This window comes from Podarcis cretensis (genome assembly GCF_951804945.1).
Source record: "Podarcis cretensis genome assembly, chromosome: 13".
Taxonomy (NCBI): Eukaryota; Metazoa; Chordata; class Lepidosauria; order Squamata; family Lacertidae; genus Podarcis; species Podarcis cretensis.
The window spans coordinates 13,230,653-13,258,323 of record NC_137182.1 but is presented as its reverse complement, the minus strand read 5'-3'; the positions used below and the strand labels follow the sequence as shown (position 1 = coordinate 13,258,323).

Here is a 27,671-nt window from a genome sequence, read left to right as displayed (position 1 = left end):
CAAACTTCCCCATAACCAGCAGCCACCGCCCCAGTCCAGCAGCAGGAGAAAGAAAGAACACAGCCTCTTTTTCCTAAGGACCCAGAAACATACAGACAACGAAAGGCTGCGCCTACTCTATATTGTTGCTCTATATGCTGCCTAGGTAGGCGGGCTGACGGCGGCTCCCCTTCCGATTGGCCGCCGCGGCACAGAAGCGCTCCCTCGGGCACCGCCCGCCCCCTCCGTCCGGATTTGCGAGCAGCAAGCCCCCGCCTCTTCAGGCGCTCGGCCTCAGAGCGATTGCGCGCAAAGCGGGGAGGGGCGGAGACAAGACGCGCATGCGCGCAAGCACGCACGCAGCGTTAAGGCCCGAGGCTCGCTTTGCCGCCGCTTTCCGTCGAGCGCCTCCCTCAGCGAACCGGCGTCATGCTGCGGGCCTGTCGCCGCGCGGGGAGCACAGCGGCTCAGGTGAGGGGAAGGAGAAAGGCGTGAGGGGGGAACGAACGGGCGGCGGGAGCCTTTTCGCGCGCGTGACGGAGGCGAAGGGCGCCCGTGAGCCCGCGCCTGGCCCGTGAGGAGGAGGGAAGACCCGCGAAGGAGCCCATTGGCTGCCCATATTGGGGGTGGGGGGGCAGCCGGGGGCGTCGGCAGCCGGTACGACTCGCGTGGTTTGTCTTCTTTTCATGAATACATCCAAGACTACATTTCCCATCATGCACTGCGGGACGCCTGGGTCTTGTCTCTATATCTATATTTCTATCCGTATCTCTAGCTAGGTACGTGGATACAAGTCTAACCGGGGCTTTCGTAGTTCTTCATTGCCTCAGAGGCGGGCGGAAGAGAGCGAAACCGGAGTCCGTGAAACGCTCGTGAGAACGCGTGCTCGCGTGCAGAGGCGGTGCTGTGGATGGGCGCTCCCAGTTGCCGTAGGGTCGCCACCGGAGAGAGGGCTGCTGGGTCTTGTAGGCTCCTTGGATGTCACCTCTAAACCCAGAAACAGGGCCTCCACGGGTTTTCCTCACTACTTCTTGGGGTTTTCACGTGAAGCAGCGAACTGGCTTCCAGGGGTGTGTCCTTTGGCAAGCAGCGCTGATCCATTTTATTTTTTTTAAAGCCGGCAAGTCCCTTCTCATAGCTGGTAGAAGGACATGACCTTGCTTTAATTATTCTGTGTCCTAAAGATTACACCGTTTAATATCTGCGGCGAGAAGTGTGCTGGAAAGTCTGCTTCCTCATACTTATTAAGCAGGCTTTGGTGGCAGAAAACATTATCCACTTACTCTTGAGATGTATGGATGTATGTTTGTTTTGCAGGCCACAGTGTCAAAAAGAGATTCTAGGGCTGAGCCTGGTCGCAGAGCAAGGCCTGGTTACCCCACCTTCTTCTGTCATTATCCATTTAGAGACCTTGAAACAACTATTCTAATTAACTAGTAACAGTTTTGGAAAGCGTAGTGGCTTTGAAGCTTCGTACTTGCTGGGTTTTTCTTCAAAGCTTAAAATTATTTTTTTGCAATCAGGTATACCTGCCATTTCTATCATGGAACTCAAGGTGGCTTTCAATGATAAAATATACAATGCAAACAGCCCGTGTTTATCATTTAAGAAGCAGCATCCAAAAATGCCTCTTGAAACAAAGTCTTGCTGGAAAGCGTGCAGCAGTTGGGCCAGATAAACTTCTGTCAGGGTAGGTTCTAGATTCTGGACAGCATAACGGCAAAAACAAAACAAAAACCCAAAATTTTCTTGTGCACACCCACCACATTTCTAATGTTTGTGGGGGACTCAGAGCAGAGCCTCAGAGGTAGATCTTAATGCCTGGGAAGTTTCCTTGCTGATGGGTTATTATTGAAATAAACTGGTCCTAGACTTATGCCTTCAAAAGTTAACAATGATAATTGCACTTTGAATTGAGCCCGGAGACAAATTGGTAACCAGTAAAGATGACACTGGATCATTGTAATATCACACACACACACACACACACTTTCTGCGGTAATGTGAATTCAGAGCACCTTATAAGCTTTAAGATAATGGTGAACAATAAAACAGTGTACCTGTATTAAAAGGGGGAAAAACACATGAAAAAAATGCATCCAAAAGAACACCTTAAAGTGGTAGTGAAAAAAGACACAATAGCATACTTAAAACTTTCCAAGATGTAAGCTCTGCTGAATATAGTGTCATTAACTGCTGAGTAAGCACATGTAGGATTATGCCGATGAAGACCTTGCCATAAGAACACCCACTGAAATCAGCCCTGTTTTTAACATTCTAAAAATGGACAATGTGGTGCTCCATCAAGCAGTCGGGGTGCCACAATTGAAGAGCCCCACTTGCTTGCTTATTCCTGCCCACTGAATTCTGATGTTTAGATTAGTGGAGCAAGAGCTTTGATGGGTGTTCTTAATGAGTTCTTTTTGTGAATCTTGTTAGAAAAGGGACTCGAAGATGAAGTTGGAATGGAGCCCCAGATTGCTTATTGCAGAGTTGTTCTTTTTTATTTATTTAGAAAGAAGGCAAAAAGAGAAATTCAAAGAGACAGCTGTGAAAATGTCTGGGACTATGACCAAGGCTGTAATCCTATACGCGCTTAATAGCAGTGAGCCCCATTCAGCATAATGGGTCGTACGTCTGAATAAATATGCATAGGATTGTACTGTAAAACATAGCCAGTTTAGACATACTTTGGTGTAACTCATGTTAAATGTTAGTGGGACTCCTGTAAATGTGCATGTGGCTGCATATGTCATTTTGTTGAATTTTCTGATCTTCTCTAGAAAGTACTCAAAATATGTTTTTAAACACTGTAAGTAACTTTCATATGTTTTGATCTTGCTGTTCAATGACAAGACAATCTTACCATCTGGTCTATAATCATTTGTACAGTTCAGCAGAGAGAGAAGTTCAGGCCTGTGCACTATAAAGTTGCATATAACTGAATGAATTGTAAAGTGAGATTATTGCATTTCTCTATTCTAGGTTTCTGGGGCACCCTTGGGGTACATTAGGCTGGAAAATACAAGCTATTAAACAACAGAGCTTAGCATGCAGAGTAAAACATGCCTTCACGCAAATTCACCAAATACTTTATTGTGTGACTATTTTGAAGCCATCGAAGTCTCACAACTATATGCCAATTCTGACCTTTTGAGCGTGGGTGTTCAAATTCTGGATGCCAATCTGTCTGGCATTTTCAAAATTATGTTTTCAATTGATGGAAACTCCTGAGCTAGGGTGTGTCATGGAACACAGACTTCCAGAGTTTTCTATTTCCTAACTTCACATATGGTTTTAATGAAGGTTTTGGGCATCTGTTCTTCCTGTGGAAAAACAGAGTTATGCCAACACATTTAAAGCAGTATTACAGTACTGTGGGGTGTTTTTTTTAAAAAAAGTTTTTTTCCACAGAAAGATATTTGCTTGTTAGTGTCAAACTTTTTTAATTGGTATATTAAAAGTGATTGCCAGAATATCACAGGCATGTGTGAATATTCTATATAACATTGCAGTAGCTCAGTGAAGGGAATTGTAATTTCAGTAAGTTGTTGCAGTTTTTAGCTAATTAAGTTTTAAAACTAACCTGTGTCTGACTGAATTTAATATTGCTATTAATATTTAGATGCCAATATTTACAACCCACAACCCTGCAAGCTTTTTTTGTGTGTGTCAATTTAGGTTCTGTAAACTGATATCAGTACTGTTCAGAGTGACTCGATTTATCAATCGTTTTGAAAGATCTCTTGAAATGAGTTAATGTTATATCATGATTGCAAGACTTCCTCTCAATAGTAAATAAGGTTCGTAAGCTTTTTAAGATCGTGAAATGAGGGATAAAAGGTAATCTGCTTTGTATAATTTTCAGTTAGCATGTCTGGATCTGAGGTTACAATATTTCATGATCTTGGAATGGAGTTAGTTAGATAAATACACTATTCAGTTTGTTTAAGTGTATTAATGCAACTGTATCAGTAGTCACTTGCTTGGTTACCTGTGGCAAATAAAAATGGCTTCCAGATGACCAGACAAGGTAGTTTTATTAAATAACAAGAACATTAATGGTTGGTGTTCCTTCAGAGTGGGCCACAATTTTCTGTATGGGTATGTGTTGGCAGAAGGGATAATGAGATAATGTTATTTGCAAGTCTCCTCTTAACAAAAAGCAAAGCCGCAGCAACAGAACAATGATTCTGTGATTCTTTTTGAGCTACGTGGAATTTGAATGGGTTTGAATGGAGCCATTGTTAATCACAAGTTTCTTCTTTTTCCTTTAGACTTGTCTGTGTGGCAGAAGTTCAGTCCGTCCATTACGTCTCGGTCGTGGATATGCTACATCTGGAGAATCTGGGTAGGTAGATCCATCATCTTTTTTAAAAAAATTAAATCCTCAGTGGGGTATTCCTTTTGCTAGATAAACCAGTGCCTAGCAAAGCATTTTTTGTTCATTGAGTCAAAAAAGTGAACAATAAATAAAGTGTGAGACAGTCTTTTGCCACAAGTTCGTGCCCCCTCCACATAGATCAGCCAAGGCCATTCTGCACATCATGTCACCAGCTGGTGTAGATGTGTGAAAGGAATTTATGTGTGGTAGCTAGATTGTGGAGCTGTGTGGCTTCTGCCCTGATGGTGCTTTGACAGTGGCTGGATACTATACCGTTATTATTTTAATTACATTTATTTATATCCTGCTCTTCCTCCCAAAGGAGCCCAAGGTGTTAGAGAAAGTCCTTGGGCTTATTAAATGTACAAGGCTAAACATTTTATTTATTTATTCAATTTATATACCACCCTTTATCAAAGGATCTCTGGGTGGTGTAGTGTAATAGAAACTGTAATAGGATCTTCATCTTATTTACAACTGTCCTGTCTATCTAAGTGTCTTGTATTAAATCCCTTTCTGCATATCCTGCTTCAGCCTCCTTAATTAAAGGGCCAACATTATTTTAATTGGCCTAGAAAATATTAGACAGCTGTAGCTCTAGGTACTGAACATCTGTAATCCTTGATGCTTTCTGACTTGTACTATAAATTTATTGTTGTATATCAGCATGGATTTTCTTTTTAAACAGTGTCTCTGCAGGCAAAATCATAGGAGCCAGTGTTTTGTTTGTTGGTGGAGGAGTAGGCGGAACTATTTTATATGCTAAGTATGATCCACGCTTCCGAGAAAATGTAGAGAAGACCATCCCTTATTCCAGCAACGTCTTTGACATGGTACTGGGTCCTTCTTTTAGTATTCCAACACCAAAGAAGCCAGTAAGTTTCTATCCTTGCTTTAATAACACACCTGTCATTTTTCCAATTCTTAAGTTGTGCTTTAGATTTTGCACACTTTATGCCACTGAGAAACCTAATTGATTAGAAAGCTGGATATCCTATTCAGTGTCCTCAGGCTTCATAACCTTGATTCAACTGCTGGGGTCAGAGTTCTTGTTGTAAGCTTTTCATGGGTGTACTAAAAGAGGCTGTGATTTCATGGGTTATGAAGATATACTGCCATCTTACTTAAAATGTATGCTGTTTAAAGCTGCTTTTGCACACTTCTTTTCCTAATTCTTTTACTCCTATCAAAATATGTTGGTTAACTGCCACACTTTTATAGCATTATACACCTTTTCATTGGGATAAACTGGTCCTCGAATTGTCAGATTCCAGTTCTGAGAGAGTGCTTGCTTATTCGTTTCAGAGAAGACAGGTGCCTTCTGTTCCCCTTGTAGTCTCGTGTTGACAATGAGTGCCCTTTGTGAGTGCCTTCACATGTGGAAACGACCTTTCAGTGTGTTGACATGCTGCGCATTGAAAGAGATAATCTAGCCTTGGGATATGCTGTCACTTTGAAATGTTGTTTCTCTTCTGCTGCTTTTCTTACACTGCCCCAAACTGCTTCTTCCATCTTGCGCAGGGTGGGATTGATGGGAGTTGTAATTCTGCAACATCTGGAAGGCCACATGTTATCCACCCCAGTCTAGGAGTTTTGCATATTTAAGTGGTACAGTGGTGCCTCGCAAGACGGAAAACTCGCTAGACGAAAGAGTTTTCCGTTTTGGAGGTGCTTCGCAAAACATATTTCCTATGGGCTTGCTTCGCAAGGCGAAAATGTATTGCGAGTTCCTGCGTCCCCCCCTTCCCCCCCCTTTTTCTAAGCCGCTAAACCGCTAATAGCGCTAATCCGCTAAGCCGTCAATGGGCTTGCTTCGCAAGACGAAAAAACCGCTAGACGAAGAGAATTGCGGAACAGATTCTTTTCGTCTTGCGAGGCACCACTGTATATCTGTCTTACATGCGTTCTTCATAGTATGCAATTCACTGAGATTCTCCCCCCTACTCACAGATACAGTCGGGTCCATTGAAAATCTCCTCTGTAACAGAGGTAATGAAAGAATCTAAACAGCCTGCTGCCAAAATTGCAAAGAGTAAAACAGAGGAACCCTCAGCTGCTAGTGAGAAAAAAGAAGGTAAGATATGATACCTTATAAAAATATGCAGGAGGGGGCTGACTTGTTTATGAGCAATTTATGATTTGGAACTTGAAACTACAGTCATACCTTGGAAGTCAAATGGAATCCGTTTCGGAAGTCCGTTCAACTTCCAAAACGTTTGAAAACCAAAGTGCAGCTTCTGATTGGCTGCAGGATTAAAGAATGTTCCTTTGCAAACTTTCCTTCCAAAAACTCACATACAGTTGCAAAATTCTGCGTTGTGTTCATATGCTGCAGAAAGCATGGCAATCTAATTTACTAAATTTTATATCTCACCCTTCCGCCGAAAGAAGCCAAGAAGGCAGACATCTGCAATAAAAATACAATTTAAAAAAACCACGTAAAACATAGTAAAAGCATTGTAAAAACTTCTAAAAACACAATGAAACATGTAACCAAATCATCAGTCTAGATAAGCACACTGAAACAAAAACGTTTTCAGCAGGTGGTTCTTCTTGACACCTGTATTAAATAATTCATCCTTCTACAGTATTGACTCAGTATAGAAAATGAGGCCTGTACTGGTGTAAAGACTCCTATATCACCACCATCCATTTATGGAACAATTGAGAGAGAAATAAGCCAGTTAATTTGGACATTCACTTTTAATTTATGCCCAGCTGATCTGCTTATAGCCTGGTGAGATTGACATGTGCTTGGCAAAATTGGAAGGGTTGTGGTCAGCATGGCATTTATCTTCATTTGAGGTGGGAATGCCCACAGGTAGAAAGATTTCGCGATGAGATACTAAAGAGATCAGCATTGTAACTGGACAAACAACTGTTGAAACAGGAAAAAGAATGCTTTTTCATTGTTTTATCTGTGGGTGTGTGATTATAGTACTTACAGATTTGATATTCATACCTGTCGCAGCCAGACTTGTGATAACATAACTGTGGAAGTGAAATAGAACCCCTACTGTAGTTCTTGGGTTATAGTGAACTTTGGAAAATAGACACTGGGAAGCTTAGACATCAAATCCACATGTTTGAAGGGCAAGTAGAATGGGATGTCTTTTTTGCAGAATGAAGTTTTTTATTTTTCATGCTAATAAGCCTGATAGTATAAGGATGATACTAGCACTACATGACACATTTTGGAAAAGTAATTAATGATTGGGGTGTCCAGGAAGGTACAATCATCTCATGTTGTTTGCATATTCCTTAAACACCTCTGTCTGATGAATACGACACTGATGGTTTCCTTTTTCTATATTATACAATTTATGCACTGGCAGAGAATATTACGTTCCTTTGGCTGTCATATAGTTCTTGCTGTTGTTTTTTGTTCATTGGTGTTGCCGTTTGACTCATGCAAACAATTGTGGTTCTGAATAAAGTTTTTCAAAAACCTCAAGAAAGAAGAGTAAGGACCAAATAAAAGCAGTAAAAGAGGCTCAGAATCTTCAAATTATTTTCTTTTTTCAAAAGTTACTCCATTCAGATGGTATGTCAGTTTATAAATTTTTTGCCATGGTTTTAATTTATGTTTGCATGTGGATAATTACAGCATCTTCAGAAGCGGCTCAGATAATTTCAGCAACAGGTGAAGCTGTTTCTGTTCCAGCTCCAGGCATGCAGGAGACAGAACAGAGCAAAAGTCATGCGCCTCTTGAAGGAAAACACAAACCTCCTGACCTAGGTATTGTTTGGTTCTTTTTGCAAACTCCTGGCCTCTTTTACTTTTGAAATTCTGAAAGAAAAGAACTTTGCAAAACTAGAATTACATTCTGATGAATCCCTTTGTTTGTTCCATTGTTCCCTCTGTGGCCGTATCAAATTTTAATCAAGATACATGAAGGAAAAGAGAATATATTTGTAAGTGATGATAGAATTCACCAGCGGTCAACACATTTTGACTGGCTTCAATAGCTTAGCCAGAATCTCTGTTATAAGGACCTTTCTCCTGCCCTTCAAACAATCTTAATACAGTACATGTTTCTCTGGAAGAAAGTCATTTTTCTTTGCCCAATAAAGCTTACTCCCAGGTCAGGAAGTGACTGTAGAGTTGAAACCTCATGCTGTAACTCCATGAGATATTGAAGACAGTTTCTTCTCAGGTCCATATCTTGGAGATGGGAACAGGCAATCATTTTGGCCATTAACTAACCAAGGTGTCCTCAGCATCTTGGCTTCCCACAACAGTCAGGTCCAGTTTGCCTTCTGGGGCCAGAGGAAAACGCACCACCAGAATGGGCTGTCTCAGCATACTCCTCTACCTTGAAGTGGGCAGGGGTTTTCTCTTTTGTTTCACTAAGCCCTTCAAAGTTCTGAATTGGTGCAGAGATGACCCCAGTTTCGAAGCAAGAGAGGAAGGCTGGGGCTCTTTGTATTACACTTGTCAGAAGGCAAACAGAAATATGGAACATGGGTGGTTACGTTATAGTGTTAAGTTCTCGCTGATTTCTGACTGTAATGTCCTGGCCGAGCACATTGTCACCTTGCTGAATTTATTATTGCTACCGTATTTTTCGCTCTATAAGATGCACCAGACCATAAGACGCACCTAGTTTTTGGAGGAAGAAAACAAGAAAAAAAAAAAATCCAGAATCCCAGAAGCCAGAACAGCGAGCGGGATTGCAGCGCAGCCATCCTGCTTGCTGTCCTGGCTTATGGGATAGCTGCGCGCAGCCTCTCCCGGGCAGGAGGATGAAGGCTCCCCCAAGAGCCACGCTCCCTTTAAAGAGCGCACGGAGCATGTGTGCGGTTCTTGGAGGCTTTTCCTCCACGCGGCTCTTTAAAGGGAGTGCTGAGCAGAGCCTCCCATCTGCATTTGCTCTATAAGACGCACACAACATTTCTCCTTACTTTTTAGGAGGGAAAAAGTGCGTCTTACAGAGCGAAAAATACGGTAGGTGGATTGGTTTAATCATGGAGCATGACCAGCTCCATGAGATCAGTTTGTTGGCAAAATACACTTCTAGAACACTGACCTCTCGGCTGTTTCTTAACAGGGAAATAGCTGCCTCGTGAACAAACTTCTATCAATCTTGGTTTTCAGTGTTTTATTAAAATGCAAACCTTTATACCTAGGTGAAAAACGTGTAAAAGAGAGGCCAGCTGATGAGGTTGCAGCTCGTCTTGCAAAGCAAGATAAAGAGGAACAAGCGAAGGTTTCTGGTATGTAGGCAAACAGTATACCTTGGCAGTTTCAAGTTCGGCTTGCTTTTCAGCTGCAAGAGTAGCTGTGTAATAAAGGTGGCTAGTTTTTTGAAGCTGAAAGCTGTTTTCATAAAATTTCACTTTGCCCTGTCAGCTTCATCTTGGCATGAAAATGATCTACCTGGGGAGGGGTATACTTTACCCACGTTTTCAGAAAAATCCTATGAAGAATGTCTGAGTTGCAGTAATTTAAGCAGTTTGCTTTGGAGTGGAAGCGTCTCTAACCACTCTTCTGCCCTCCCGGAATGTAACTGAAACTTATTTTGGTGTATAGATTTACAAATTGTTCAATTCCTGCCCTTAACTGCTATGTCATGTAAGCAGTGGAACCTGTTTTACAGTTTCACACCTTACATTCACTTGCAGCTTAGGCTCCGTGCAGTAATGCTTTCCCCCAGGTCTTTCAGTTGAAAGCCAATCAAAGCAAAAAATGTCTTCAATTGTTTCTGGAAAGTGCAGATAGTGGGCACATGTCATATCTCAACAGGAATGCTGTTCCACAGATTAGGAGCAGCTGCACTGAAAGCTCTTATCCAGATTGTTGTGGAGTGGGTTTATTGTATTTCTGGAACTTGTGGGAGAAGTTCTCCTGCAGACTGCAATGACCTGGGTATATAGGAATAACCTGGTCTCTTAAGTAACCTAGTCCTTAGCTGTACATGGTTATATGTGTGGCTCGGTTCCTGAACGCCTCCATTGTCATACGTTTTGGTTCTCAAACACCAAAAAACCCAGAAGTAAATGCTTCCGTTTTCAAATGCTTTTCGGAACCTGAACGTGCAATGCAGGTTCTGCTGAGTGCAAGAACCTCTTGCAACCAGTGAGAAGCCGTGCTTCATTTTTCGAACATTTCAGAAGCCAAGCGGTCTTCCCGAACAGGTTTTGTTTGGGAACTGAGGTCCCACTGTAATACATAAACTACCTTTCCCCATATGAACCAACCCAGATCCTGTGATCATAATCTCAGCCCCTTCTTCATGGGCCTGCTCCATGAGAGGTCTGGAGGGTGGTAACATGTGAACGGGCCTTTCCTGTGCTGGCTCCCCATTCGTACAATGCTCTCGCCAGGGAGGTTTGCCTACTGGTTTCATTACATATCTTTAGGCGCTAGGCAGAAATGTTCCTCTATAACCAGGCCTTTGTCTGATTAAAAAATCTGTGGCCTTTTTCAAAGTGTGGGAGTTTGTTTCTTTAATTTTGATTCTGCATTTTTATGCTGTAAGCTGCCCTGTGATCTTCAGATGAAGGGTTGTATATAGATTTAATCAAGAAAATACAGTAAATTATATGTTAGCTCCAGCATCTTGAACTTGGCTTAGTAGCATATTGGGCAGCCAGTGCAAATCCTACAAGCTGGCGGTAGTTTTCCCCCAGAAGCAGCCTAGCTGCCATAATCTGAGCCAGCGGCATGGACCAGACGCGTATGGGAAGAAGGAAATACAAAACCGTGCTATGCAAGATGAGAAGTGGACAAGCCAAATTGTTTTACTTCTTCTCTCACCAGCTCTTGCAGCGACCTTGGAAAGTGCTTTGAATGGCACTGCTCGTGCAACCGTGCATGCGATTACACTCCAGGAGGCTGCCGTGCAGGCTGTCAATCTTCATGCCCAGAAGTTAAGAGAGGCTATGGATAATTCTGAGGTGTGTGTGTGTGTGTGTTTGCTTAATTACTTTAATTACTGCGCTTTCACCAATGGGGCCTCCCCCCCAGAAATGGGTTGTAATCCAAAAAAAATGGGTTGTAATAAAAAAAAAGGGACACACACTTCCGGGTTTGACGTGGTTGTAATCCAAAATGGTTGTAATCCAAAATGGTTGTAATCCAAAGTGGTTGCAAAACAAGGTACCACTGTACTTGGTTTCTTCAACTATATCTGAGAAGGTGACTCTCATGATACCTGGAAATTTTTACTCACTGATGGATGGATGGAGTTACCTGTTTCTGTATATACTGCTTCATCAGAGCATGATGTAGGTCTGATCTTCCTTTTCTGCTGCTTGTGTTACATCGTGCAGACTTATTTTCTGCTTGTGTAGAGAAACGTTTGTAAAAATACATGTTGCACAACAAATTTGATGGCAAACTATAATCATTTTTCCATGTTCTTTGTAAACGTGTAGAATTTATTATAGGAGGAGGCATCTGATAGATTTTTGGCAGTTTGTGTAAGTGTGTGCTGATTTCTAACAAGCAGTTAGAAACCTAAGAAATTGAGGATGATTGTGCATTTTGCTAGGTTCCAAGTGATAAAAAGGCGACTCAGTGGAGGACGTTGGAGGAAGCATTGAAGGATCGTAGAAGAGCTGTGGATGAAGCTGCTGACGTCCTTTTAAAAGCCAAGTAAGATTTCTTAGCTTCAGCAGGAATCCGGTAGAAAGCAAACAATGGGATTTTATGAAATTAAGAAGATAATAATAATAATGAAATGTTTAAATGTGACTAGTAGTGCCTAATATGGGGCTATGCACGTAAAATAGCTTTTTATGCAGACATCAAGCTTGATGTTCAGTAGTTAGGAATGGTAGGCTCAGCCCTCACCCCAAAAGCACTCCCAAACATGCCATGGACTGACAGATTTTATATTTCACATTTTTCTTTTAACAGACAGTGAATATTAATATAGCTAATTGGTGGCTTCTGATTCTGTTTAGAGAAGAATTGGAGAAAACGAAGGAAGTGATTGATGGTGCCAAGAAGTCTCAGATTCCTGGGGCAAAGCCTCACATCCAAGCTGCAGAAGAGAACCTTCGTCATATGATTGTTGATCTGGACAATGTCGTCAAAAAGGTAAACTTTGGCCAAATTAGCTTTAATGATTTCCAATTGAATGCTTATTAATATCCAGTTGGATGCTTATGAATATGATTTCCAGTTGGATATTTATTCACATTATGAATATAACAGAGCACTTGAGTACTTGTGAGATAGTCTTTGGGATATCAGAGCATCTGAGAACTAACCCCATCTTCTAAACTGTTGTACAATGGTGCCCCGCAAGACGAATGTCTCGCAAGACGGAAAAGCCGCTAGAAGAAAGGGTTTCCCGTTTTGGAGGTGCTTCGCAAAACGAATTTCCTATGGGCTTGCTTCGCAAGACGAAAATGTCTTGCGAGTTCCTGCGGGGTTTTTTCCCTTTCCCTTTTCCTAAGCCGCTTATCAGCTGATCCGCTAAGCCGCTTATCAGTTGATCCGCTAAGCCGCTTAACAGCTGATCCGCTAAGCCGCTTATCAGCTGATCCGCTAACCCGCTTACCAGCTAAGCCGCTTATCAGCTGATCCGCTAAGCCCCTAAGCCGCTAATAGCGCTAATCCGCTAAGCCGCTAATGGGCTTGCTTCGTAAGACGAAGAAACCGCAAGACGAAGAGACTCGCGGAACGGATTATTTTCATCTTGCGAGGCACCACTGTATTTGAACCATAAGGAAGTAGAGAGTGGCGAAAAAGTCTTATGACTTTTTTACGTTGGCAGAATCTGTGATATGAGTTGTACAGGGCTTTAGGCAATGATAGTCATTGGGTACAGCCAGTGCTCCCCCCCCCCTCCTAAAAAAATGTTTGGGGTACTCTCATTTTCCTACTCATGTTGAAATACTGCCCCTCAATGAGGCCAAACTTAGATTCACAAAATGTTTAGGGCTATGTGTCCTCCCAGAAAAAAAAAATCACTGGGTACAGCTCATAAAGGTACAGCTATACTCAGAGATGGGACGCAGGTGGCGCTGTGGGTTAAAGCCTCAGCGCCTAGGGCTTGCCGATCGAAAGGTCGGCGGTTCGAATCCCTGCGGCGGGGTGCGCTCCCGCTGCTCGGTCCCAGCGCCTGCCAACCTAGCAGTTCGAAAGCACCTCCGGGTGCAAGTAGATAAATAGGGACCGCTTACCAGCGGGAAGGTAAATGGCGTTTCCGTGTGCGGCTCTGGCTCGCCAGAGCAGCGATGTCACGCTGGCCACGTGACCCGGAAGTGTCTCCGGACAGCGCTGGCCCCTGGCCTCTTAAGTGAGATGGGCGCACAACCCCAGAGTCTGTCAAGACTGGCCCGTACGGGCAGGGGTACCTTTACTTTTACCTATACTCAGAGATGGCACTATGCTGATTTTTCTTGGCCTCAAGCCTAAGATTCAGGGAACCTTTTTGTGTACAGGCAACCTCTCATTTATGCATGTTCAATATGTGCGCAACTGCACATACGTATAGCGCCGAATTTGGAAGCGACCCCAAAAGGGGCGTGGTGGGGGCAGAACAGGGTGTTTGCAGAATTTTTCAATTATATTTCATATATACGCAATTTCACTTGAATGTGTGGTGCCTTGGAATTTAACTTCTGGGTGAATTGGGAGTTACCTGTATTTGCTCAGCTCTTTGTCACTCTCCTTAAGATATTTCAAAAACCAATGTTGTAGGCTGTGGTTTTTACGGCTGCTTGCTAATGAAGTATTAGTGACCACTTGTGATCAGGCACAGTAGCTCTCAGTGCATGTGTCTCTTAAGCTTCTGGAAACAGGAGAGACTACATCTCTTTTTAGAACTGCTCTTTGTGATTTAACTTAGTAAGCTTGTTCAGGTAATCTGTTTATTGAGCTGAGAACAGCACAAGCCTTTTGCCTGTGCATGGAGCCGCTTTGCTCCTTCCTCTGCACCAAACAAGTAGGAAGCCTCTAATTAACTGTAACCCCCCATTCACCCAAATTGGAAAAACCATGGTTACCAACTTTGGAAGAAGCTAATAGTAAACCTTAGTTGAATATCCTGGCTTGTTCAGAAGCCAGTAATCATTGTTTCCTGGTTTGGATGAAATGGAAAAATGTGGCTAATTTTGAATTTCCTGGTTTTTTCACTGCCAAATATATGCAGGCAAGACTTCTGCCAATTTTGCTTTAGCTGCTCTTATTTTGTAACTTTTAAAAAATGTGTTTTGGTTCTGATTTTTGTAATGTACCAAACAGAGTAAAAATGTTTAAACCAATGAACCAGTTAGTGGCTGTGCAGTAATTCAGTGTCCCTGTTCCTTATCTCCTCTGTCTTTAAGAGAGATAAAATGTCTGCCTGTATAGGCTTTCTGTTGAAATGTGATTCCTCTGCCTTTCTTTTATTAGATGCCATACACAATGCAAATGTAGTTGTCCTAGTTTAGGTCTTTCAAGTTAAAAAATATCAAATATTTTGTTTCTGCTCTGAACATTAAGTACATTCAGATGAGTATATTGTAATTTCTCCCGAGGAGACATTTATCAGATAATTTAAGGAACATAATAGACATTTTGGAAATGTTAGAAGTTAATATAAATACAAAAGCTGTTTTGATATTTGTTGACGCGGAGAAAGCCTTTGATAATATTTCTTGGACTTTTATGAAGAAGAATCTCCAGGGGATGGGGGTAGGTCAAGGGTTTGAAAACGGTATAGGCGCAATATATTCTGAACAAAAGGCTAAACTTATAGTGAACAATGTCATTACGGAAGAACTTAAGATAGAAAAAGGGACACATCAGGGGTGCCCAATTTCCCCATGACTTTTTATCTCGGTCCTGGAGGTTTTGCTGAACATGATAAGAAAGGACCAGCTGGTTAAAGGGGTTCAGGTCGGAGCGAAACATTATAAACTGAGAGCATTTGCAGATGATTTGGTACTTACACTACAAGAGCCAGAATCTAGTTCTAAAAGGGTTTTGGAAATAATTCAAGAATTTGGTCAAGTGGCAGGATTCAAACTGAACAAGTCAAAAACTAAGGTATTAGAGAAAAATTTAACAGTTATTGAGAAAGAGAGGTTTCAGAATGAGACAGGTTTAACTGTGGTTAAGAGTGTAAAATACTTGGGGATTAATATGACAGCTAAAAATATGAATTTATTTAAAGACAACTATGAGAAATGTTGGAAACAAGTGAAAAAAGATCTAGAAACTTGGTCAAATTTGAAGCTTTCTTTGTCTGTCGAATAGCAGCTATAAAGATGAATGTATTGCCTAGAATGTTGTTTTTGTTCCAAACATTGCAAATTGTGGATAAGATGGAATGTTTCAAGGGTTGGCAGCAAGACATTTCTAAGTTTATCTGGCAGGGCAAAAAGCCCAGAATAAAATTTAAGATTTTAACTGATGCAAAGGAAAGGGGGGGATTTGCCCTGCCAGATTTGAAACTTTATTATGAATCAGCAGCTTTCTGCTGGTTAAAAGATTGGCTGCTTCTTGAGAACACAGACATTTTAGATTTGGAAGGTTTTAATAATTTTTTTGGGTGGCATGCATATCTGTGGTACGACAAAGTTAAGGTTCATAAAGGTTTTAAAAACCATATTGTTAGGAAAGCATTGTATAATGTTTGGATTAAATACAAAGATTTGTTGGAGAACAAAACTCCAAGGTGGCTGTCACCAATGGAGGCAAAGGCATTGAAAAAGCTCAATACGGAGTCTAAATGGCCAAAATATTGTGAAATCTTGGAACAGGAGGATAACAAGTGGAAATTGCAGAATCTAAAAGATAAAGTGCGAGATTGGCTTCACTATTATCAAATAATGGAGGTTTATAACTTGGACAGAAAAATTGGTTTTCAGGTGGAAAAATCAAAATTAGAAACAGAACTGTTAGAACCCAATACTAAGAATTTGTCAAAAATGTATAACTTGCTGTTGAAATGGAATACACAGGATGAAACGGTTAAGTCAGCTATGATTAAGTGGGCACAAGATATTGGTCATAACATTATGTTTGCTGACTGGGAAAGGTTGTGGACCACCGGTATGAAATTTACGGCGTGTAACGCCTTGAGAGAGAATATTATGAAAATGATCTATAGGTGGTACATGACCCCAGTCAAGCTTGCAAAAATTTACCACTTATCAGATAACAAATGTTGGAAATGTAAAGAAAATGAAGGTACATTCTTTCACCTCTGGTGGACATGCCCAAGGATTAAGGCTTTCTGGGAAATGATATATAATGAAATGAAAAAGGTATTTAAATATACCTTCTTGAAGAAACCAGAGGCCTTTCTCCTGGGTATGGTTAGCCATGTGGTGCTAAAGAAGGACAGAACGTTTTTTATGTATGCTACAACAGCAGCAAGGATACTTATTGCAAAGTATTGGAAGACACCAGATCTACCCACTCTGGAAGAATGGCAGATGAAGATGACAGACTACATGGGACTGGCAGAGATGACTGGCAGAATCCGAGACCAGGAGAAAGAGACAGTGGAAGAAGATTGGAAGAAATTTAAAGACTATCTTAATAAATATTATAAAATTAATGAAGGTTAGAATTGACATGGGTTTAAAAACTATGTGGTTTTCAGGGGTGTTGATTATGGAAAAAGAATAAAATTATTAAAAAATATGGGAAGTAAGGGAATGGATTTGCTGATTTGATAATGAAATTGGAATACAGAAGGGGGAGGTGTGAGGAGGTCGGGGAAATTAGGTTCAAGAAAATAAGGATGGAAATTATACTTGTTTCTTTTTGTTTTTTGTTTGTGTATGTTTTTATTGTTAAACTTTAATAAATATCATTTTTTAAAAAAACAGATGAGTATATTGTATAAAAGCAACTACTCCTCCCTGCTTTAACTACATGCTTTTACAATTAGACCTTTGCCCTAATTTCCAGCTGTGTATGTAATGCAGTGACTTCTGGTGTCTGCAAAGAGTGGTTAATGAATTTGAATATTAGATTATTACAGTGGTACCTCGGGTTAAGTACTTAATTCGTTCTGGAGGTCCGTTCTTAACCTGAAACTGTTCTTAACCTGAAGCACCACTTTAGCTAATGGGGCCTCCTGCTGCCACCGCACCACCAGAGCACGATTTCTGTTCTCATCCTGAAGCAAAGTTCTTAACCTGAGGTACTATTTTTGGGTTAGTGGAGTCTGTAACCTGAAGCATATGTAACCCGAGGTACCACTGTATTTCATTTTTAATCTTCATTGTCTTGCCAGCTAGAAATATTTGCAGTGCCTGCCTTAAGAATTTTTTCCTTTTCTCTATTTATTCCTTAGGTGCAAGCAGCCCAGTCAGAAGCTAAAATAGTAACTCAGTACCATGAACTTGTAACCAAAGCAAGAGAAGAATTTCAGAAAGAGCTTGATAGTGTTACTCCAGAAGTTCAGTCTGGTTGGAAGGGACTAAGTAAGTAATATGTTTAGTTGTGGTCCTGACCAGCTCTACTGGTACGCCAAAGTTTAGAGCACTAAATAAAACTTTCATCGATTTCCCAATTTGGCCCAGGAGCCCATTCCTCACAAAACACACCTAACATAATGATGTCAGGTGTTGGGGGTAGGTACAGACAGTTACAAAGGAACAATTAGGAACTTAAAGGGAGCTCTTGATTGTTCCTTTGCAAGCAGGGCTCTCTTGTCACTTTGATCAACTATATTATAGTGGTCCTTGTTTGGGAACTTATGGGTTTGGTGCACAGTCACACATATATTGGGCATGGCTAAAACGTTTGCTGCCTTATATATTTGAGCTTTTAATAAGCAGAGGGGGTTAGGGTCAAAAATTAAAATGGGGAAAAGCTAAAAGCATTTAAAAAGCATAAATTAGAAGTAAAAGAAAAAGTGTGTTCGTTAACCAAGATAAAGTCTGATTGTTATACAGAAAAAACAATAGAGGCAGGATGTACATTTCCTTAATAAATAGAACGCATTACTGTTGGAACAGTAGTTATGAGAGTTTGTTTCCTTCACTCTGCTCTCATCTAAGTATTTAATAGAAAGAGAGTAAAGGAATAACAGATAATCAATGGCTGAATAACACATTTGAAGGGAGCGTGTGCCTGTGCTCTCAGTTTATCTGAATTGGGGACACTAAGTTGTACCCTCTCAGAAGGGAGTACAATAATATTCTTAAGGTGGATATCAGCATGCACACTCTAGCACTGTTTGCACTTTTAAAAAAGGGCATGAAACCTGGGCTTTTTGAGTTTGGTGGGGTCTGATAAAGCTTTTCTAAAGGACAGAAGACCTTTTGAGGGGGGGAAACACCAGGCGCCCTTCACCCTCTCCAATTAATGGCTGTAATTAACTTAGATCATTGTAAGCCTCCACACTTCAGCATGGCCCAGATGGTTTTATGAAATGAACCATTCCGTGCTGTACTTTCAAGTATACTCTTTATTAATGATTGAATTGTCTGCTTGCATCTGTGCTCTTCCACTCCTGCATGCTTCTAACGGCTCGTTGATCTGCTTCTGTGGACATGCTTTAATTTTTCTAAACCTTCATTTTCTCTTGCAGAGATAACAGATATCGGTGAGTTCTTTTCTCATTTCTGCTTTCTGTAAACGCTGTGTGCCTTGTGCATTTCTTCTTGGGAATGGGATGGCAAGTATCCAAGTTGCTTCAATTGTTTGGCTTTTTACTTCTAAGAGTAACTAGAGGCTCTAGTTTGGTGTGTTACTAAAAAGAAGATGATCTGTTTTCCTCTAGCTATATGTGATGGTGGCCTGAGTAAAAACATATCCCTAAGCTGTCTGCAGATGACTGTTTTACAGATGGCTGGAATGTAGGACTGAACGTAAAAAACGGTCACTGTTAGACCAATGCCACCAACCTTCATTCCCTTTGAGAAAATCTACTATAGCAGAAGAGTCAGCTATTAAAGCCCAAAACATCTGTTTCTGCTTACACCAACCCCTCTGTAGACTAGGCAAATTGACCAGTGGGGAGCATGTTGCAGTAAATACCCATCTTGTATATCACTCATGCACATACTACACAAATGCTTCTCAAAGTTAAGTTATAGCTGACACTGGAGAGAGGCTTGCTTAGGATAAACTAGATACTTGTGTGCTGTAAGAACCTCCAATATCAAACCAGTTTTAACATGAATGCCTTTGCCGGCAGACTTCATCCTTTATATTCAGCCCAAAATATTTGCTGCAATATTCTTTTCAGCTATTCCAGTGTTTCATTTAGCTCTTTTTACTTCTTAACATTATTGTTTTAACGGTAGTTGGTTGACTCCATGAGACCATTCAGAAATCCCTGATTTAAGCTCCCTCCACTAATGCAGTTTTTGTCCTTTCTTTTTCACATGAATTCACAAAGCCCACAGTATATGCTATGTTTTTTTGTTTTGTTTTGCTTGAGATGATCTTTGGGTAAGAAAATACACTTGTAAAGTATATTTTTGCTTTTATCTGATTAGGTCAGTGGGCATCACTTTTTTCCTCCTTTCATTTAATACTAGTCCCAGGCCCCAAAAGGTATCCTGAAATTTTAGACTCAATACAGATGACGTCCTGCTTCTAGGAATAATAATAATAATAATAATAATAATAATAATAATAATAATAATAATAATTTATTATTTATACCCCGCCCATCTGGCTGAGTTTCCCCAGCCACACTGGGCAGCTCCCAATCAAGTGTTAAAAACAATACAGCATTAAATATTAAAAACTTCCCTGAACAGGGCTGCCTTCAAATGTCTTTTGAAGATAGGATAGCTGCTTATTTCCTTCACATCTGAGGCGAGGGTGTTCCACAGGGTGGGCACTACTACTGAGAAGGCCCTCTGTCTGGTTCCCTGTACGACACTGTACTATATATATATATATATATATATATATATATGAGAACTATAATGAGAGAAGCTTAATTTGGTGAACATTTTCTTTGAAAAGCACAGAAACCCCTCTTGGGTTTCATTCCTGGCAGCTTTCTTTTGAATGAACAGCATTATCCTGTGTTCTGAACCAAGGGGAATATGCAGTCCTATTTGACCAGTCACATCAGTTTAAAATATTATCTATTACCTGCTTTGCTCATGCAAATAATTAGATTATAAAGGTCTGATGTCCTTTTTACAGTTTGCTGTATCTAACCGTCTTCTCTCTTCAGCTGGCAAGCTGACAACAGACGACTTGAACTCTCTCATTGCTCATGCTCACCGACGTATAGACCAACTCAATAAGGAGCTGGTGGAGTTGAGAGTCCGAGAACAGCAGCACATTGAGACAGCCCTGGAAAAGCAGAAACTGGAAGATAAAAAAGCTTTTGAGTCAGCAGTGGCAAAGGCACTAGAACGTCATAAGAGTGAAATCCAAACTGAACAGGAAAAGAAGGTAAGCACTGTTCTTATTTTTCAGTCTTGTCATGATCATTCTCTGTGCGTGTATGCATGCAGCTGAACACACAACGTTTTTAGTCGTTTGAAAGGGAAGAACACAGAACGTTAATTCTGCTGAGTAATATGAGCAGATCTCCGTACAGCTTTGTACACTGCGGATCTGGTTCTCGATAGGTTTTTAGTACATTCAGTTACTCGGTTGCGCTGCCCAGGGACCCACCTTAGACACAAGATCCATCTACCAGCATACACAGTCAAGGGAAGCATTTGGACCAATTAATAAGTGGAGCTGGCTGCAGCAACCGAGATAGCTAAGCAGTTGCTGTGATGTGGGTTGTTCAGAAATAAGGTGCAGTTCCTGGCAAATTTATGGGGGAAGGCCATACTCTGCACCATCAAACCAGTATGATCATGCACCCATCTAAAAACTCTTTTTTAACTGTCTTCTTCAGTCACTAATAAGTCTTGTAAAAATCCTGAAAAAGCTGCTACTTTAAGAAAATAATGTACCTGCATTTTATTGTAAAAGAAGGAAACATAAGAAAGTGTTCAACAAGTTTTCTTGTTTTCTTGTATACACTCCCTTTAACCTCCCCAGCGTATTTGCAGTGAGACACCTTTTTTCGCTTTTGTGACTTTTTCAATTAGACTTCGGGGGACAGATTCATTTTAAGCCTGTTTCGCTTTCAAAAGCAATCTTAGCTCTTTTTAAAGATGGAAAAGATAGTCAGAAATTTCAAAATGGTTGTTGTAGCGACAAGTTCAGCAGTGTATTAGTTCACGTGACACAGCACTGTTTACCGGGTTTTGTAGATCTCTTAGGGGATAGGTCCCATTTCTTAGATAAAATTGCTCTTTGTCCAGTGGCTCAGGTGTGGGTATCTGTTCCTGTAAAATCAGCTAATTACATTAGCCCCAAATAGGCTACAAAGTGGTGACTGCTAGTGACTTTTTGGCAGGTTGAAGAAGCCAGAGAAGTAATGGAGACTGAAATGAGGACTCAGCTCCGCCGGCAGGCTGCTGCACATGCTGATCACTTGAGAGATGTGCTCAAAATCCAAGAGCAAGAACTCAAGCTGCAATTTGACCAGGTGGGATTTGTGATATGATTGTGAAGGGTCCGTTGGCTTTGAGTGTAGCGTTTTGCTTCACTATAGTCTCAAAAGACTTGCCTTTTTAATGTACAGTGGTACGCCTCGCAAGACGAACGCCTCGCAAGACGGAAAACCCGCTAGATGAAAGGGTTTTCCGTTTTGGAGGCGCTTCGCAAAACGAATTTCCCTATGGGCTTGCTTCGCAAGACGAAAATGTCTTGCGAGTTCCTGCGGGTTTTTTCCCTCCCACCCCCTTTTCCTAAGCCCTAAGCCGCTTATCAGCTGATCCGCTAAAAGCCGCTAAACCGCTAATAGCGCTAATCCGCTAAGCTGTCAATGGGCTTGCTTCACAAGACGAAAAAACCGCTAGACGAAGAGCCTCACGGAACGGATTAATTTCGTCTTGCGAGGCACCACTGTATTTTTAATGCATTTTTAATCTTTTGTTGGAAGCTGCCCAGAGTGATTGGGGAAACCCAGCCAGATGGGTGGGGTATAAAGATTAAATTATTATTATTATTATTAGTGATTGGGGAAACCCAGCCAGATGGGTGGGGTATAAAGATTAAATAATTGTTGTTGTTGTTGTTGTTGTTGTTGTTGTTGTTGTTGTTGTTGTTGTTGTTGTTATTGCCTTCTTAAAATCTTGATCCCAGCCATGATAATGCAGAAGTGCCATTGATCTAAGCTGAAGTTGTTTCTATGTAAGTGCATAAGATTGTGCATTTGTAGATTTATTTCCGCTGACCTCAGCAAACACATGATTTAATTCCAAGTATATGTGGGACAATATGTTTTATTACATACTCAATGTTCAAAATCCGATTCTAGGCACAAAGGTGGCAATAATTCTTTGTTGTAGTGTGGCTTTTTCTTTTCTCCATCAGGACAGGCTCTATCATAAATCATTTTAAATATTAATGGGAAAAAGACGTGTTTTTTTGATGCTACAAAGTACACTGCCCCCCTCAAATAGGCACTAAAAATCTGACATCTTTAGAAATGGTGATCGCTGGTGTAGCAGCATTCGAAGCTCCCAGGCGTGTTTTGCGACAGGGAATTTCATTAATGTGAGCAGTTTCTGAGCTCTGGGCACAGTACTGCACTTAAAATTTTAGAAAACTGCCACTGATGGAAGTAAAGAGGACCTTTTTCTGAAGACTGGAGAAGGGACCCTCATAAGAATATTAAGGGGGTGGGCAGTGGAAGGTTTTTTTTTTTTTTGCAGTCTTACAATGAGAACTAGACGATGTGAAAAATGAACATAAGATTTTAGCTGCAGTTCATTCATTTTCAGCTTTGTACTGTTATAAAAGAGTGCACCTAGACACTCCCTTGTGGCGCCCATAACCTAGGTTTAAGGTGCTGTTTAGCTCCTAGCTTTCATATCTCAGTTTCTAACATTGTGGTGTACTCACCTTGGGAAGATGATAGTGTTCATGAAATCTTCTTTTGATACTGTGTTTGGTTTCAGGACTTGTCGGAAAAACTCAGTGAACAAGAAATGCAGTATAAACGCCTTACTCAGGAACAGCTTGACAATTTCACTCTGGACATCAACACAGCCTATGCCAGGCTGAGAGGAATTGAGCAGGCCGTTGAAAGTGAGTATGGGAAATCTGACAGGAGTGTTGCTGTCTGGCTAATTTCGTTTTCTGATTGAGTAACCCTGGTCTAGGGACGCGGGTGGCGCTGTGGGTTAAACCACAGAGCCTAGGACTTGCCGATCAGAAGGTCACCGGTTCAAATCCCCAAGACGGGGTGAGCTCCCGTTGCTCGGTCCCTGCTCCTGCCAACCTAGCAGTTCGAAAGCACGTCAAAGTGCAAGTAGATAAATAGGTACCACTCCGGTGGGAAGGTAAACGGTATTTCTGTGTGCTGCTCTGGCTCGCCAGAAGCGGCTTAGTCATGCTGGCCACATGACCCGGAAGCTGTACGCCGGCTCCCTCGGCCAATGAAGCAAGATGAGCGCCGCAACCCCAGAGTCGGCCACGACTGGACCTAATGGTCAGGGGTCCCTTTACCTTTACCTTTACCCCTGATCTATCATACCAGCTCCAAGCATGCCAAAGCCCTGGAACCTGGATGGTTGGTTGGAATGGTGAGAGGCAGTCCCTGTAGCTGATCCCTTTGTTGTACACAAAGAGGCAGATGCAACCGCTTGCACTGATTGTGGGAACAAATTATGATCTCCCTCTGCTTCATGTGCAGCTCTCTGATGGTATTCAACTACAGTGGTACCTCAGGTTAAGAACTTAATTCGTTCTGGAGGTCCGTTCTTAACCTGAAAGTGTTCTTAACCTGAAGCACCACTTTAGCTAATGGGGCCTCCCGCCGCGCCGCCGCCATGCAATTTCTTTTCTTATCCCGAAGCAAAGTTCTTAACCCGAGATACTATTTCTGGGTTAGTGGGGTCTGTAACCACAAGCGTCTGTAACCCGAGGTACGGTAGTACCATTTAATTATTTAAATCAGAATATATACAGTGGTACCTCGGGTTACATATGCTTCAGGTTACAGATGATGAGAACAGAAATCGTGCGGCGGTGCAGCAGCAGGAGGCCCCCATTAGCTAAAGTGGTACCTCAGGTTAAGAACAGTTTCAGGTTAAGAATGGACCTCCAGAACGAATTTTACTGAATACACCACTGACCTTATTGGACCTAACTTGCTAATTTCAGAGGGTCTGCTCCACACCAAAATTCTGGCATGACCCTTTGTGAATTGGGAGCGGGCTGAAGGACTTTGCAACGATGTGATACACTCAAGCTGAAAATGCTAGACCTGGATAACTCTGGTTCTTTTTCATCGTATGTGATGTATTTAGGGGAGGCCTCAAGAGTTACCGTATTTTTCGCCCTATAGGGTGCACCGGCCCATAGGGCACACCTAGGGGTTTTTTTTGGGGGGGGATAAAGAAAAAAAAATTATTTCCCCCCCAGGCGCGGGGCTGGAGAAGCCCGAGCTTCCCCCGGCCCCAGCCCCCAGAACAGGCTGCTATCCGCAAGCCTTGGGAGCCCGGCGGGAACTCCCGCGGTCTCCCCAGGCTTGCGGATAGCTTCCTGAAGCCTGGAGAGCGAGAGGGGTCGGTGTGCACCGACCCCTATCATTCTCCAGGCTTCAGCGAAAGCCTGCATTCGCCCCATAGGACGCACACACATTTCCACTTCATTTTTGGAGGGGGAAAAGTGCGTCCTATAGGGTGAAAAATACAGTAATCTCCAGCCACTAAAGAGAGAATTGCCAGACCAAATCAGCAAATGCTCAGGCACACTTTCCTCCTCTTCTCTATGACAGAATGTGGTGGGAAGGTGCTTCCCTTTTGTAGATAACATCCATAGGTCAACTTGGAAAGGCCAGATCTCAATAGATGCTTTGCTTGCTCCTGCAGGCTGCCAAATGACCAGTCTGCACAGCAGGATTTGCCAGCCTGGTTCCCCCAGGCTTTGGACTAGAACTCCCATCAGCCACAGACAGGTTGGCGTAGCCTGCTATACATAAACAGCTTTAAGCAAACTAAGGCCCACCTTAATTTGAGAGCTGGTGCAGCACATGGGATATGAAATTTGAGTTGTGATGTCACTGGCTCAGGTGTATCCTGTTGCAAGCCATCATTCTGTCCGAGCCATGCACTGAAGTACAGTGGTACCTCGGGTTACATACGCTTCAGGTTACATACGCTTCAGGTTACATACTCCGCTAACCCAGAAATAGTGCTTCAGGTTAAGAACTTTGCTTCAGGATGAGAACAGAAATTGTGCTCCGGCGGTGTGGCGGCAGCAGGAGGCCCCATTAGCTAAAGTGCTGCTTCAGGTTAAGAACGGACCTCCAGAACAAATTAAGTTCTTAACCCGAGGTACCACTGTACTGATCTCACCCTACAAAGTTACTTCTGTTGGGGTTCTTGAGCTAATGTATGAGCCACTTAATCACTGTTTTAAAGTGGACTTGCTGTTAAGCCACTGTGGGATTTTATGTTACAGGCCATGCTGTTGCTGAGGAGGAAGCCAGGAAGGCCCATCAGCTGTGGCTTTCGGTTGAAGCTCTGAAGCAAAGTATGAAAACTGCTTCTGGAGACAGCCCCACCGAGCCCCTGGAGAGTGCAGTAGAAGCCATCCAGGCCAGCTGTTCTGACAACACGTTCACCCAGGCCTTAACAGCTGCGCTTCCGCGGGAATCGCTCAGTCGAGGAGTGTACACGGAAGAGGCACTAAGGGCACGCTTCCACACTGTCCAAAAGCTGGCGAAGAGGGTGGCCTTGATAGACGAAACGAGAAACAGCTTGTATCAATACTTCCTCTCTTACCTTCAATCCCTTCTCCTCATGCACCCTCAGCAGCTGAAGCCGCCTTCTGAGCTAGGCCCCGAAGACCTGGACACATTTAAGTTGCTCTCTTACGCATCCTATTGCATCGAACATGGAGACCTGGAGCTGGCAGCTAAGTTTGTCAATCAGTTGAAAGGGGAATCCAGGAGAGTGGCTCAGGACTGGCTGAATGAAGCTCGGATGACGCTAGAGGCAAAACAAGTGGTGGATATCCTGACTGCCTATGCCACTGCTGTGGGTTTAGGAACAACTCAGGTGGACTGATGCAGATGAGCTATGCAAGGCTACCGTGTCTTCAGAACCACACAAATGCAAGATTCGTTAACAGTGCCGGGGAGGAAACCAAAGGTTTAGATCTAGGAGGTTTGGAAACCGTACCAGAGTTGTGATGTCACTTGGCAAGACGTGGTGTTCTGTCTCTAGTTTTCTTCTCACTTAGCACCAGTTGCATTTGTATCTCCCCTACGCCCCCCCCCCTCAGCCATTTATCATGTCTGGAATGTTTTTTTGCAACTTGCATAACAAAATTTTAAGTTTCCAGGTAACTGATCAGGCTTGTGAGCCAACCAAAATAATGTTTATAACCTCTATTACTGATTCACCCACTTGGTGCACTTAAATAAATGGTGTTAAACCCACCAACTTGCTTTTCCTCCCCCCATTTCTGCTTAGATAAGTAATATCCTGAAAGAAAATAGTTGCTCTTAGGATGTTTACTGGGTTGGTCTTCTCCTTATAACCCTAATAAGATGGAATGTGATAATGGGACTGTGAATTCTGAAGTTCTCAGGGGTGCAGGAAATGTCAACTTCTCGACAAAGTACTGCGAATAGATACAGTGGTGCCCCGCAAGACGAATGCCTCGCAAGACGAAAAACCCGCTAGACAAAAGGGTTTTCTGTTTTTCGAGGCGCTTCGCAAGACGAATTTCCCTATGGGCTTGCTTCACAAGACGAAAACGTCTTGCGAGTCTTTTCCCTTTCCCCCCCTTTTTCTAAGCCGCTAATAGCCGCTAATAGCGCTAATCTGCCAATAGGGATGCTTCGCAAGACGAAAAAACCGCTAGACGAAGAGAATCGCGGAACGGATTATTTTCGTCTTGCGAGGCACCACTGTACTTTGAAGTGTGTAGTCAATCCTTGTTGAAAGGATTAAGATTCCTGATAAGGTCGGCAACTTTTGATTTCTTTTCTACCTAATGTAAATATTGCTCTTGGATAACTTGTGAGATACATCTTTTAAGGGTAGCATGCCAGAGCATGGTGCAAATGATGCTCTTGAGCACCTCCCCAATAAGGAAAGTTTACATTTGAGGCTCTTTTTTTGTTTAAACAGGCATGATAGAGGTTATACTGGGTGTAGAAAAAATACAGTTGACTTGCAGAGTGCACAGGGGTTACACTCCAGGAACTATGTGTATAACCAAAATCACATAGTCAAAGCAACCCTGGAACTGCCCCCATTTGAGCATCTCTACATTTTTGAAGCTGATGCACTGAGCAGACCTCACCCCCCCAAGATCTTGCTTACTGGGCGCTGGGAGACTCCTTTGAGATCC

At 42.2% G+C, this 27,671-nt stretch overlaps 1 protein-coding gene across 1 annotated transcript; it reads left to right on the top strand.

The window, feature by feature from the left end:
• The first annotated feature begins 295 nt into the window (after positions 1-295).
• Positions 296-26,751, top strand: IMMT (inner membrane mitochondrial protein). The gene is made up of 14 exons (XM_079949532.1): positions 296-450; positions 4,257-4,330; positions 5,052-5,238; positions 6,314-6,437; positions 7,971-8,102; positions 9,494-9,580; positions 11,127-11,263; positions 11,860-11,963; positions 12,275-12,410; positions 17,614-17,743; positions 20,464-20,687; positions 21,652-21,783; positions 23,261-23,390; positions 25,770-26,751. Exons 1-14 carry the CDS (start codon positions 409-411, stop codon positions 26,375-26,377), a joined length of 2,247 nt encoding a protein of 748 aa, XP_079805658.1. The 5' UTR covers positions 296-408; the 3' UTR covers positions 26,378-26,751.
• The last annotated feature ends 920 nt before the right edge of the window (positions 26,752-27,671 follow it).

Bases quoted from the DNA above. Each gene is read 5' to 3' on its own strand.
- IMMT (XM_079949532.1), top strand. From the start codon at position 409: ATGCTGCGGGCCTGTCGCCGCGCGGGGAGCACAGCGGCTCAG. The intron at 8,103-9,493 runs GTATTGTTTGGT...CTTTATACCTAG, and splicing joins ACACAAACCTCCTGACCTAG to GTGAAAAACGTGTAAAAGAG. The intron at 11,964-12,274 runs GTAAGATTTCTT...GATTCTGTTTAG, and splicing joins GACGTCCTTTTAAAAGCCAA to AGAAGAATTGGAGAAAACGA.